Source organism: Sminthopsis crassicaudata, chromosome 3 (assembly GCF_048593235.1).
Source record: "Sminthopsis crassicaudata isolate SCR6 chromosome 3, ASM4859323v1, whole genome shotgun sequence".
NCBI lineage: Eukaryota > Metazoa > Chordata > Mammalia > Dasyuromorphia > Dasyuridae > Sminthopsis > Sminthopsis crassicaudata.
This window is the reverse complement of record NC_133619.1, coordinates 473,891,077-473,905,519: the sequence shown is the minus strand read 5'-3', so window position 1 is coordinate 473,905,519 and position 14,443 is coordinate 473,891,077. Positions and strand designations below refer to the sequence as shown.

General features: G+C 34.7%; 1 protein-coding gene across 1 annotated transcript in view; it reads left to right on the top strand.

Moving 5' to 3' along the window:
- The window catches only part of FRY (FRY microtubule binding protein), a 467,849-nt gene that overhangs the window by 335,743 nt on the left and 117,663 nt on the right, over window positions 1-14,443 (top strand). The window contains 4 exon segments of the mRNA XM_074303532.1: window positions 1,473-1,580; window positions 9,340-9,598; window positions 11,372-11,554; window positions 13,777-13,863. Of these exon segments, the coding sequence (XP_074159633.1) occupies window positions 1,473-1,580; window positions 9,340-9,598; window positions 11,372-11,554; window positions 13,777-13,863 (637 nt within the window).

Genomic DNA, 14,443 nt, shown 5'->3' with positions numbered 1-14,443 from the left:
ATTACCTCTCCTAAGTAAATTATCTTAAAGCATTTCCAATTTATTTCATTTTTCTATAAAAATTAATGAGAAAGTAAATGGCAAGAGAGCCAAACAGGTCATCTACTTAATTGATAAATAGATAGAATAAAAAGTTGAAGCACTTTGCCATGAAAATGTATTGTTTCCTTGCTAATTTTACACAGCATAATTACAGTATAGATAGGATGCTTAAGGTAGTTGTGCTTTGTGTACATTCTTCACAGTCTCAGCAATGTGATTAAAAAGGAGATAAAATATTCTCATAGAGCTCTATCCTGTCTACATAATTTCAAAGATCAGAAACACCATGTACTCTTATCCCTAGAGAAGGCTATACCCATTTTTTAGATAGAACTAGGTTGTGGAGCACATTTTTTAAAGTTACATCCATTGTATCCCCTGGAATATGTAGAAAGAAGAATAAGCCTCTTAGAGATACCTTCAGTTGTCTATTGGAGGAGGAGTTTCATATCATTAGTGCCCTATTTTTGAATATTGTCTTTGGAAATGAATGTAGTGTAATCCTCACTGATACTATATCCATGTTGAGTTTGGTGATATTTTCAATAGGAAAAGGAAGAGGGCCTGGACCTATAATTTGATGGTTATAAGGAACTCCCAAATGAGAAAACTCCCTCTACTAAAGTGGGTCAAGTATTGCTTAGAACATGAAGAGATAAAAATGACTTAGCAGCCAGTATGTGTAAGAGATATAATTTAAATCTAGTTCTTTCTGGCTCCAGGAAAGCTTTCTGTTCACTACTCCTTACTGACTTTCATATTTTCAGTGTTGCCAAGGAATACTGGGTCCCATGGATCTATAAAATGAATTCAAACCATTTTAAGAGTATGACAGATAAAATTCAGTAGAAAGAGCTTTGGATTTGCAATCAAATGACTTTTATCCTAATCCTGACATTGCCACTTACTACCTGTGTGATCTTGATCATTCCTTTCCTCTCTGACTTTGTTTCCTCATTTGTAAGACAAATGTAAGAGAATTAAACTCATTGACTTTTAGGTCCCTTCCAGCTCTAACAGCCTGTAATTAATTCTGTAATACTGACATCAACATTTTGGTACATAAACATTTTCTCCTCAAATCCACAGCTATTCATTTAAACTTTCTTCAAATGTCTTGGAGCTCGCCAGTCTAAATGTTTATGCATTAGAAAATAATTATAAAATAGTGAATTTAATGCTGTACTATGAGAAGCCCTGGGTTCTTATCTCTGCCACAAACTAGTTATGTGACCTTGTCCAGATCATTTAACTTCTCTGGGACATTTAACTTCTGTGAAAAATAAGGGAGTTGGACTAAATGGTCTTTAAAATAGCTATTTTTAAAATTCTGTGATTCTACAAACCTTTATGTATAAAGATATGAATTTATTTATTTTAATTTTCAGAACATTTTAAAGTTATGTAAAAATACTGTTTTCCACTTTCAGGGGTGAGAGAAAGCCAAAAATTGACCTTTTCAGAACCTGTGTTGCTGCAATTCCTCGACTGCTTCCTGATGGGATGTCCAAACTTGAGCTGATTGACTTGCTAGCCAGGTAAGTGAGCAAATAATGCAATGACTTTGGGAGAGCAGACTACAAATGACTTCCATGCTTAGTAATATTTCCCAAAATTATAAACTAATTGTTAACTCAGTCACCAATTTTGAAAACATACATACTGTCAGCAAACCATTGTTAGGTCCTATAAGGGATGTTGAGAATTAGAACATGACTTCAAGGAGAAAATAGTCTAAATTAAGACACAAGTCATGTACATCTAGCAGTACCTGTTTCAAAGAGTTTTTCTAAAAACATCAGTAGTTCCCTATCACTTCCTAACTGCTCTATGAGCTCAAAGTTATTTCCATTGTATACTAAGACATTTTAATTTTTAAGCAATAACTATGATGCTCTACTCTACCTCTAAATTTGCATTTATGTGTCAATGTGTGTCAAATTCTGTGTTTAACCCTGGAGATACAAAGGCAATAAATGACAATCCTTTTCTTCCAGGCACTAAAATTCTGTCAGTGAAAAGTTTGTAACTATGTAGGTAGATACAAAATAAACAAATAGTAATGGTGAAGGAAGCAGTAGGAATGGGTTGCTCAGGAAATGTTTCCCATGGAAGGTAGTGTTTCAGCCAAATCTTTGAAGGAAATGAAAGATTCTGAGAGTGGAGGAGAAAAAGGAATATACTCCAGGAATGAGGGAGCAGTATTACCAAGGCAAAGGCATGGATTCAGGAAACTAAGTATCTGATATAAGGAGTAGTAACAAAACTGATTTGTCTCAATTGTAGAATATGTGACAGGGAGTAATGTATGATAAGGCTAGAGATAAATGAGGAGGCAGGTTGTGAAGAGCTTTACATTCCAAACTGAGGAGTTTGAATTTAATCCTAGTAGTATTTAAGAGTCACTGGAATGAGTGGACAAATTGGATGATTATTCAACAATTTGAAATGCTACCCATCCTAACCAAATCCAACTAAAATTCCATCTCTTCAATGAAACCTTCAGTGATCAGGAAATTATCTATGTCCATCAATCTTCATATAACACTTTGCTTGAAAGTCTTTTATATTATATTTTATTTACATGTAAACATATTTCAGCTCCTTCACTGCATTACAAGCCACTAGAAAAGTAGGGCCTATGATTTAATTTTTTTGTGTGTGTCTTCCTTTAATGTACACAATGATAACTCATACAAATTTAGAAGTCCCCATTTCCTCCCCCCTAAAAGTTAACATTATGCTGCATTTCAAATTTTGTCTCTAATTTCCTTGGTAGGACTCCGTGTGAACTTTTTTATCAACTTCTTCTTTGTACCCAAAGATATTAAAAATTTAAGAGTAACAGTTTTTTGTTTTGTTTTGTTTTTTTACAAACAGTAGTTAAAGTATGTGAAATATTTTACCCATTTTAAAGCATTGTATAAAGGTCAGCAATTATTATTTGCTCTGTCCAAAAGTCTATAACACTTGAAGGTTAGGTTGTTGACCCCTAGTGAATTTATAGGATAAAGAGATAGGGATAGACACAGACCAAGAAAAGATTGAAGAATGAAGAATGCATTATTAAAGACAAGCAGATAGGATGACTTTTTTTTTAGGTTTTATGTCTTCTCTTTAGTATACCCTTAAAGAGTAAATTCAGTATTTTTACATTTTATTTTGCTGATGCTTAAATTGGTGAGTTTGGAAGCAGAACTCAAATGATTTTGTGACTGAACTCTGTTCTCCAGAATCTATGTAGACCTCAATGACAGCCATTACATTGAGATCTTATAGGTCTCTCTCATCCAGGGAGCGAAAGACAGAGTATCTGGCTAGTCCATGTAAAAGAGTAATTTTAACAATTCTGTTAACAACTTAATCTACCCAGGCCTGAGTCATGTAGGGGAGGGAATTCTATTTGATTTCATTGGAATGCAATTGCTATTTTTAGTGTGGCATGTTTATTATTATGTACATTCTTACCAAGCCAGAGGCAATGGGTGCTGTTTTTATAAGTCAAAAGAACAAATAAATATTCGTGTGCCTCCTAGTCTTGAGGAGAAGTTAAGAACATGGCAAAGTTGGTTGGTAGAGCCCATTACAAAACTGTTGTCATAGAAAACTTCAGTCAATTCACCTCAGATAAAATTAATTATTTAATCTCTAATCTCCATCTTTAGCTATTCTGGGGATTCAGAGAATTCAAATCAAACAGCTTACATTTTTTCAGAGAAGATAGATAGATAGATAGATAGATAGATAGATAGATAGATAGATAGATAGATAGATAGATAGATAGATAGATAGATAGATGGATGGATGGATGGATGGATGGATGGATAGATAGACAGACAGACATACATAGAATACAAAAATAGCAGATAATATATGAAAGAGCCAGAGAGTTTATGGAACTTAGCATTTTAGAAGTACTATTGTTATCAGCCTATCAAATGCTATAGAAAAATTCTATGTCTTAATTTTTAAAGATTAAATTAATTTAAATAGAAGTTTTGCCATTCCTTAATTACAGGATGTGTGATTTGAGGTGTTACTCAAATATATATGTGAATTCAAATGTACAGAGGATCTCTGGTTTACTAAAGATTAGGAGAGGCATTTTCCTAACATAACTTCTGGATTTTTTGTGATTCGATTTTCAAACTTGCTTAGATAATGTAACTATGAACATGTTATCATATACTTGAATTGACATATTTTTAACAAATTTTTCTACATGGTATGATTGGTCATTGTTAAGGAAGTAATAGTTCATGGCAAGCCAAGTCTAAACAGTAAACATTTATTTAGTATTTAGTGGATACTGGATGCTGTGCTAAGCACTGAGAATACAAATACAAAGAGTAGAAAAAAAAAAAAAAAGACCCCACCCTCAAGGAGCTTAATCTTAAGTTAGAAACACAACAAAAAAACCAAAAGGAGCTGAAAAGAGAAAGGTAAGAAAGAAGCACAGGAGCATGAGGGCAAAGGGCAAAGGATCATTAAAGGATTCTCACCAAAAGAAGACGGGGGCTGCAGAAGAATGGCAGCAATGGAAATGAAAATCCCAAAGTTTCAGGTCTGGAGAAGGGACAAAATAAGCTGTATATTTCCATTTCCCCAAATAGCAACCCATTCAAAGCTTTTCAAAGAGATAAGAATATGCTCTGATTTTCGCCCCTAGTCACGCCCACTGGGATCACTACAAGCATCCTTTTATTCTTCCCTGGTTGACTGTTACATCTTCCAAGACAGCTTTTCCAGTTTCCTCTGCCTCTCCACCACCTGGACCCCTTTCCTTTAAAGTAGAGAACTTAGTTTCCTAGCCAACTCCAGACCTCTGAAACTCAGACTTTTCAATTCTGCCAAACCTCATTAATCAATATGTGCAAACAATGCTAACATCAGCCCACTCTAAGAAAAAATAACTAACATGCTTCTTAAAAGTCCCTTAAGACTCTTTCGTATCAATGCTCATTAAGTCTTCTCTCTCCGCCCAGCTGGAGGCTCTGTGTCTCCTTCCAAGTTGGTAGTTTGACAAGTCTGTATCAATCAGCACTACCTTCAAATGACCATAGGCTATCTGAGTCTCAAATGTGGAGAAAGCAAGAGCTAGTCCCAATCAAGAACTAGAGGAGATGAATAGAGCTTCTGATGCATTTCTTATAGTTCTGGCTATGAATATTCCTAAATTTTTTTCACTACATAATTTGGTGAGCAATTTGTTATAGAAACTACTGATGAAGTTATTTATATTTTTTCTCTCAGTATTCTGTCCTATTGGAGAGTCCAGATATGCTGATTAGTTTTTAATAGCACAAGCATATATGTTTGAGACATCAAACTGCAGAAGTGCTTGTATTTTTCTCTTTTTTCTCAACTACAAGTAAAAAATTAAATTTATTTCTGACTAATGCTCACTTTTACCTTCCAGTTCTTGCTTCCCATAGCTTCCAAAATAACCTTCCTCATGTCTAGATCTAACCATATGTACTGATGCTTTAAGAAAATAAAATCCTTTCGTGATTCCTAGTGGTCCACCAATTAATATTCAAACTCCTTCATTCCTTTCAACTCAACAAACATTAAGTAAGCATCTACTATGAGATACAGCACAATCTCACCTCCATATCTTTGCTTATATTTTTCTCCATCCCTGAGTGTCCTTCCCTCTTCCCGTTGCCTTTTAGCTTCCTACTCGTTCTCTACAACCCTGCTCAGATGCTACTTCCTCCACTATGAATCCTTCCCTGACCTCTTCTGTCCTAATACTCTTTCCATTTAGTACAGGGTTTCTTAATCTTCTTAATGTTATGGACCCCTTCATACACTAGTAATACCTATGAATTGACAAAATAATGGTTTTAAATACATAAAATAAAATACATAGAATTTTAAAGTAAACCAAAGATTAATGAAAATAACGAACTAATTTTTTACTCATCTGAGTTCATGGGCCCCCCGCAAAGCAACTTAGGGATTCTCAGGTTAAGAACCCCTGCTTCAGGCCTTATAGCAAGGGTTTTTTGGGCAACTTTGTATAGATTGTCACATAGAACATAAGCTACAGACATACAGGAGCCATGTATTATCTAAGTTTTTTTATCTACTCCAGTACCTAATATGCAGTAAGTGTTCTGAATACAGTAGGCATTTAGTAGATGTCCATTGAATTAACTTACCTTCAAGTAAATGTTTCCTATGAAACATCCCATGTCTGGTTTGCTAAGAAGGTGACTTTGTCAAAGTCTGGGTTTTTTCCCTTTTTTGAAATATTTAGCAGCTGTGCCCTTACTTATTCAGTAACAACCTTGTAAGAGGAGCACATACCCTTGTGACCACACAGCTTAGTTATTCTAAATTGCTCCTATGAGGGTTTCCAGGATTGTTTTCCCTGGCACATGCAGCTCCTGGAGAATGCAGCAGCATGTGTGCATAGGAATCTGAGCAATTGTAATCATCCTCTGCCTTGGATAGTGCCAGCTGGTAGAAGAAGACGGCTGTCAGTCATGTCAGCCATGCTGGTTTCATTTGGTATGTTTTCATGTCGTAGTTTTGTAGCTGCCTATTTTGGAGCTTTTCATGGCTTCATGTAGGTTTGGGTACATATTCTACAAGGCAACTGGTAAAAATTTAGCAGCCTGTAGTAGCAGGAAAAAAATTAGAGCCTATTTAAGACTCTTGATACTATAATAGCCTCCTAGAAGTCCTTCATGGTCCCATCCCAGACTATTCAGTCAATAAATATTTACTATGTACCTACTAAATGCCAGGCAAGGAGTACAAAGAAAGGCAAAAGTCCCTGCTCCCAATGGGAGGAGACAGTATATGAAAGGAAGCTGAAGAGAGGCAGGGAAGGTACCCTGCTTGGGTGCAGAACAAAGAGATGGCTGATTTGGGTGCCCTTCCTTAAATGAAAAGTCCCGGAGAAACCTTCTGCTGCCACCTTCCAGTCTCCAGCCAGAGGTTAAGAGAAAGCCCAGGAGAAAGGGTGTTCAAAATGTGCATCCTTACAATACAAAGCTTGCTTCCTCTTATTAATTAATAAGCATCAACCACAAGTTGTTTTCTTGAAAAAACAAGTTCTTTTTTTTTCCTGAGGCAATTGAAGTTAATTGACTTACCCTGAGTCACACAGCTAGGAACTATTAAGTTTTTGAGGCTGGATTTGAACTCAGGTCCTTCTGACTTCAGGGCCAGTTCTCTGTTCACGATGCCCCCATTTTTATTTCTTAAAAGCAAGAAATAAAGCAATAGATTTGGTGTTAGAAGATTTGAAGTTTGAAAACTCATTCTGCCCATTTACCAGCATAGAAACCTAAGTAGGTCACTTGTCTACTTTGTGCCTCAATTTCTCTTTAAAGGAACAATAATATCTATATTATCTGTCCTGTACACTTGTTATAAGGATGACATATATATATATATATATATATAAATGGGGTGTACGTATGTATGTCTGTATCATTATATATGCTATATGTATATATATGTGTGTATATATATATATATATATATAGGGCTGTATTAACTGTTATATAAACGATATATGTATATATACATATATAAATCACTACATACACTGTAAGATGTTAAGATATAGTTATTATCTCTTATTATTTATTGTGACTTCCATTGACCTCAGCAAACAGAAAGCTTCTTTTTTGTGGTAGGTTTTTCTTTAATTGGAATTTCCCAGAGTGCAAAAAGATGGCTACATTGTACACTGCACATAAGTGGGTGCTTTAAAAATTCTTGTTAAAATTGCAATTAATTCCTACATTATGCTTTTGTCTTGGGATTTAGGGGTTTTGTTTTATTGTTTTTTAAGCAAGTTTCTTAAATATATGAATACCATCTATTAAGAATGGCAGCATCCCATTTGGATTAAGCTGTAGTTGGGATTACTTGGTAAACCAGAGTCTTATAATGGTTCCAAATTATATGATTTGACATTAGAAACAGATTCTTTATTTTAAATTGTGCTGTGTGAAGGTTGAAATTAAGCTAATAGTGAAAGACTATTGAACAGACTGACCTTTATAACTAAAAAATTATATCTAAATAGACCATAAAATGACTTTAATTGTTGATCCTGAATATCTTTATTTGCATATTTTTATGACAATCCCATCACTACTGGTCAACATCTGTTGAATTCCCAAATATACTAGGGTTATATTGGGGACTATGTTAATGCCATGGTTTAAGTTAGAGATTTGCTTCTAAACCATTAGATATACTCAGGGAGAGTCTAACTTGCAAATAATGGTAGATGATTTATGATTTATACCTTTAAATTAGAAATTCAGATCAAGGCCCTGTAAGTTTTATTCCTGAAACAAAATGCCTTTCATCTGGAAATAAATCACTCAACTGGGGACACCTTCACTAAGGACTTATAACATCCTTTAGAGATAAATAGTATTTGATTATTGGGCTATTAAAATATAGTCTGTCACTAATTTAATGCTATACAGGCAGAACAATCAATCAGAAAACATTGAAGTATCTATAAAGTCTCAAGCATTGTTCTAAGTGCTGGGGATACAAAGAAAGGCAAAATACACAGTCGTTGCCCTCGTAACATTCACATTCTAAAGAAGGAAACAATATGTAAACAACTATGTGTATCCGTGCAAGGGTAAATGGAAGGTAGTCTTAGAGGAAAGACACTAACCCTGGCAAGGGGAGGGAGGAGTAGGAATAGGAGTAGGTAGAGGAAAAGGAGAGAAAGGGAGTCCAAGAAAGGCCTTATTCAGAAAGTGGAATTTGCACTGCACATTGAAGGAAACCATAGAGAAGATAAGGATAAAGTGCATTCCAGGTCTGGCACATAGTACGTGCTCAATTTTGGCTTGGTGAATAGTCAATGAAAAGGAAGAGCATCAGGAAACGAAATCTCATAATTAATGATACTATAACGTGTTCTAATAGGTTAAGCCTAAAATATATTTTGTTTCTGCAACGAATCCTATTACTCATTTAGTCACTTAAATTTCTGAAACAGTGACTTAAATTTCCTTAGGCTTAATTATCTTACCTTTAAAATAAGATTATTTCATAGAAAATAGTATCTAGAAAGTTAGATGCATTACTTCTTTAGTTTGGGGAAGTTTTTGGACAACATCTGTTACTTCATTTATATTTTAAAGAACTTCCAATGAGAAAATGCCCTATATTAGGGCAAATCAGCAATTAATCTACAATTATAATTAACTGGGGTCCCGAGAAGTTACATGTGGTCTACACACATTATTTATATGAAAAGCGAACAAGGTGAATGGTTTGTCTGTCTTTTTGCTCTCATAGGCTGTCTATCCACATGGATGATGAACTTCGCCACATTGCCCAGAATTCCCTTCAGGGGTTACTTGTTGACTTCACAGACTGGAGAGAAGATGTGTTGTTTGGTTTCACTAATTTCCTCCTGCGAGAAGTCAATGATATGCATCACACCCTCCTAGATACATCCCTGAAACTGCTGCTCCAATTGCTTACTCAGTGGAAACTTGTCATCCAGACCCAAGGCAAAGTGTATGAACAAACCAACAAGAACAGAGGTTCAGAGGTAAGTTTCAGGAAGGAAATCGGTCCTGTTCAGGGAATTTGTTCAGTATTATCTTAACAGTTTTCTCTCCAAATTATGTTCTTATACTTCATTCATTTGTTTGGATGACAACCCAGAAAAATTCTCCATTCATTCATGAGTCTCCCAGGTCTACTCTCCCTATTAGTGATGTATTCTCTCTCCCCCATGAAATAGACCTGATGAGCCCAAGAGATTCTAGTTAGGTTTGCTTACAAAAATGGAGCTGATTGTTTCAAAGAGTGACTTTTCTCACAGATTTGTTAATGAAAGAAAATTTTAAATAATAGGGAGCTTTTGGTCCAGAATCTAACTTGAAAACACATGTAAAAAGTCTGTAGCCTGCTCCACAGTATAGTGATCATTTGTGGGAAGTGTACTTATGTCTTTGTCAGATGTCCCTAGAAAGAGAAAAAACTCATCATCCTCTTATCTCTGCTCAAGTGGGGAAAAAGTGAGTAACGCTCAAGGAGTTATCTCAAGGAAAAGTTTACATTATATATGTAAAAATCAGAACTTGGTGATTGGCAAAGCAATGAGCAGGTAAGGTGAGAGGGCTATTGCTACAGAATGACACAAACCAGGGGAGCACGAGAGGTTTTACCAGATCATTCCAAAAATCAGGAGCATTTATTATTCTATTATTAAAATATAACTAATAATAGGGAGGCAGCAAGACATAGTGACTAGAGATTTGGCTTTGAAGCCAAGAAGACCTGGATTCAAGTCTTGCCTCAGTCACATACTGGATGAGTAAACTTGGGTAAGTCACTTTACTTTTCACCTGCAAAGAACATACCAATGTGAATTTATAGAATATTCTCATCCAGGAGTCCCTAAACTAATGAAATCATAAGTCCAGTCCCTATTACTGCCCTAAATTTATTAATATTTAGATAATTTTAACAATATTAATTTAAATTTATGCTATTGAACTTTATTAATAATTAATGTTAATAACTAAATAATAAGTATTTAATTTGACTAATAGCTGATACCTGTAATCTCTACTACTGGGGCTGCTGGATTACTGGAACTCAGAAATTCTGAGCTGCAGTAAGATTAATGCCTATTGGGTGCCCAAACTAAGTCTGTCACGAGTATAGTACACCCTTGAGAATGGGGGCCACCAGGCTGCCTTAAGAAGAACAAATCCACCCAGAGTGGATAAAACTTCTATACTGATCAGTAGTGGAGTCAGGCCTGGGACTGGCCACTGGCCTTCTAGTCAGGGCAAGGTAGTAAGATTCAGTCTCAAAAAAAAAAAATTTATCTTAGAATCTAGATTTTTCCAGATTCGGTTCAAGCTCCATTTTCTACATGCAGCCTTTTACCCAACTACCTTGTATCTATCAATATATAATAACAGATGTACAAGTTACTTTTCCTGATAGAATATAAATTCTTTGAGTACAGGGATTATTCCATTTTTGTCTTTGTATCACCAATGTCCACTTTAGTGCCAGGCATAAAATAGTACTTAATAAATAATTGTTGATTAATTCATATTTAGAAAAAGATAATTCTCATTAGAGGCAGTAGTTAACTGTATTGTAGAATAAGTCAGTTTATTAAAAAAAAAACAAACAAAAAAACAAGGGATCCTTGATAAATAAATGGATTTACAGGCATCTATGTTACTATGTCAATTTTTGAAACTGTTATATAGGCCAAAAGACTTAAATGTAATATTGTCTTCCCTTCCTGCCAGTGATTTTTGTGTTTTGTGAGTGAGCTGTGCTTGTTGTATTTCAGCTGATACCTAATGGATCCAGTCACAGAATACCAACAGAACGAAGTCCTTATTCCAGTGTATTACATGCTGTGGAAGGATTTGCCCTTGTATTACTCTGCAGTTTCCAAGTGGCCACACGCAAATTAGCTGTTTTGATACTCAAAGAAATCCGGGCTTTATTTGTTGCACTAGGCCAGCCAGAGGTATGGGATTTATTTTCTGAATTTTCAGATGTCATTCAAGGGTTAACATAAAACAAAAAAACTAAGAAGTATCACTTTTTCTGTTTCATAGTCATCCTACCCCATTAGATGAAAAATAAACTTCCAACTTGTCTTTAGTTGGACATTGTACCCACCGTATTTGTGACATGCTGAAACGTTAACCACTTACTCCCTTATGGGAGGCCTACTATGTGAAGAGACTTATAGTTAAGTTCTATGAAAAATTTATAAAAGGAAAAAGGCAGCCCATTGCCTTTCAGATAGGAGTAGGGGGACCTGTTTCAGTCTAATTGAAGATACAAAATACATACCTAAAAACAATGATAAGATGTAAATAATTATTATTCTTAATATTCTAATGTGCAGTTCATGTGGAAGGTATACACACACACACACACACACATACATATATATATATATATATATATATATATATATACACACAGATAGATACACATAGATATATATGTATACATATCTATATGTGAAGATGTGTGTATGTGGGTTGTCCCTTAATATCATATTCATCTATTAAAACTTAAAAACTGCACTAAGATTTTTGGTATTCCATATAAATAGAAGTGAGTATTATGTGTATTGCATGGGTGTAAGCTAACAATCTTACTTCATTAGCAGAGATCTTTTATATATATCTATAATAATAATGAAATCTATAATAATAATGAAAATCAAGTATATCAATGTGATAAACTATATCAGTTATACTAAAAACTGTAGTATAATATTAAATTCATAACAGTTTTGGTAAAAATCTCTTAAAATCTCAGCACTTTTAAATCTAAGCCTCAACTTATTTTACTTCTTTTGTTAAACTCCATAAGTTACAGCTAAGGAACTTATGAAGATTAGTAAATATGCAAGTAAAGGACAGCCAGGTGGTATAGTGGGTGGTGTACCTGAGTCAGCCAGAGTTGCACCTGGAGGCTGGAAGACCAAAGTTCAAATCTAGCCTCAGACATTTACTAACTTTAACCTTCTTCATCTGCTGAAGAAGAAAATGGCAAACCACTCCAGTATCTTTGCCAAGAAAACGCTCCCAAATAGGATCATGAAGAGTCTGACGTGACTGAAAGCAACCAAAACACCATATAATAACATTAAAGGTTCAAGTTTCTTATTTATTAAAAGGTTTGTTTTTACATATAATTCATTTTTATCCTTTCTGGGAGAATAACCATATTTCTTGATTCTCCCTTACATGCCAAAAAGCATACATTCTCCAAAGAAGTTGAACTAAATAAATAACTGCCAAAATTCTTTTCTCTGAGATTCTGAGCTTCTGACTGGAAGAAAAAGGCCTTCTCTTCAGCCTCCTTCCGATAATCTCTCCTTGAGCTTTTCCAGCTGAATATTCTGCCTGATATTTTCTGATGCCAGTCTGAGATAACACAGAACTGCTTATAACATCAGAATTTCCAACTGGAAAGTGGAAAGCCCAACTTCTGGACTTCCACTAACCTACTCAAGAGAAATCCGGAATTTTGTGAAGTCATAAGGAGATCATTTCCAACTATAGGGGTTAAGAGAAGGAAGATCAGTGAATTCTCACATAGGACATAAGCTATTACATACTTATGATTTTGAATTCTAAGACCAAAGCTCTTTTCACTGAGACATAATGGGAAGTCCAGAGTTCTGTGAGATTAGGAGAGCAGGGATCAATGAATCTTTCATATTGGACATAAGCTCTTACTATAGAGCTTACTATAGAGCTAATAAATAGCTTATTCAATAAAAACAAGTAATATCTAATGCCCTAAAGAAAATGTGCTCTAGATTAGAAATTTGGATGTGCTATATTTAGACTCATTGTCCTAAGTACTTAAAATTAACGATAAAGTAATGTTTTCATGAACAGCATACAGTATGAGTATTTGAATCCTCTTGAATATATATTAAGTTTTATAAAATTCGGTCAGTTACATCTTTTTTCAGCGAAGTACAAATTTTGTCCAGCAGTTAGCGCCATTTAAAGTTTAAGAGACTGCTGGGGGAGGGGGGAAGAAAAAGGGGAAAGAGGCAAATTTTGTCTCCTGAGTCAACCACCAAGCTCTCTTAGGAGCCACATTTCTTATCATCATCTTCCAGATAGTTCTGTGTCATCAATTAGAAAGAAAAAGGTAGAGTGCAAAGGATGGAATGTAATTATTGTGGAATGTAATTTTCTGTTATTTGTACAGGATGATGACAGACCTATGATCGATGTCATGGATCAGTTGAGTTCTTCGGTACTTGAAAGTTTTATTCACGTAGCAGTCTCAGATTCAGTAAGTACCCATTTGATTGTGTTTTGCAAATAACTTCCAAAGTGTAGCTCGCAGCTAAAAAATTTTTAAAGCATTAAAAAAAATGATTGATGAGATAAATAAAATTACTGGGAAGAACTCTAGGGTTTTTTTGTTGGTTGACTTATCAATCTTTCACTAACATATAAAAAACAAGGACAACTTTCCTAATACTGGCCTAAAGTTTGTCCTTTGATCATGAACCATAGAATTAGTAGTACTAATTTCTTTGAAAACTACAATTTCTACAAGAATGAACAAGAATTTGATAAGACAAGATATTTTATTCACTTGACATTGATTTATTACCATCTGAATATATTCTCTACATTAATAAATACGCAGCCAGTTCTCAATTTTCTGCACAAATGCACAGTAGCATCATATAGCTCACAATTTTATTTTTTTATGATGGAAGTATAACATGAGAACTTGTGGTAACTTTGGGTAGATATTGAAAGAGACAAATTTGATGGACAGTGGCAAGGAAGAGTTTCATAATTGTCCACTGAAGATAACTGTATATATATGATCTAAAAGTATATGCAAGATTTACATGGTA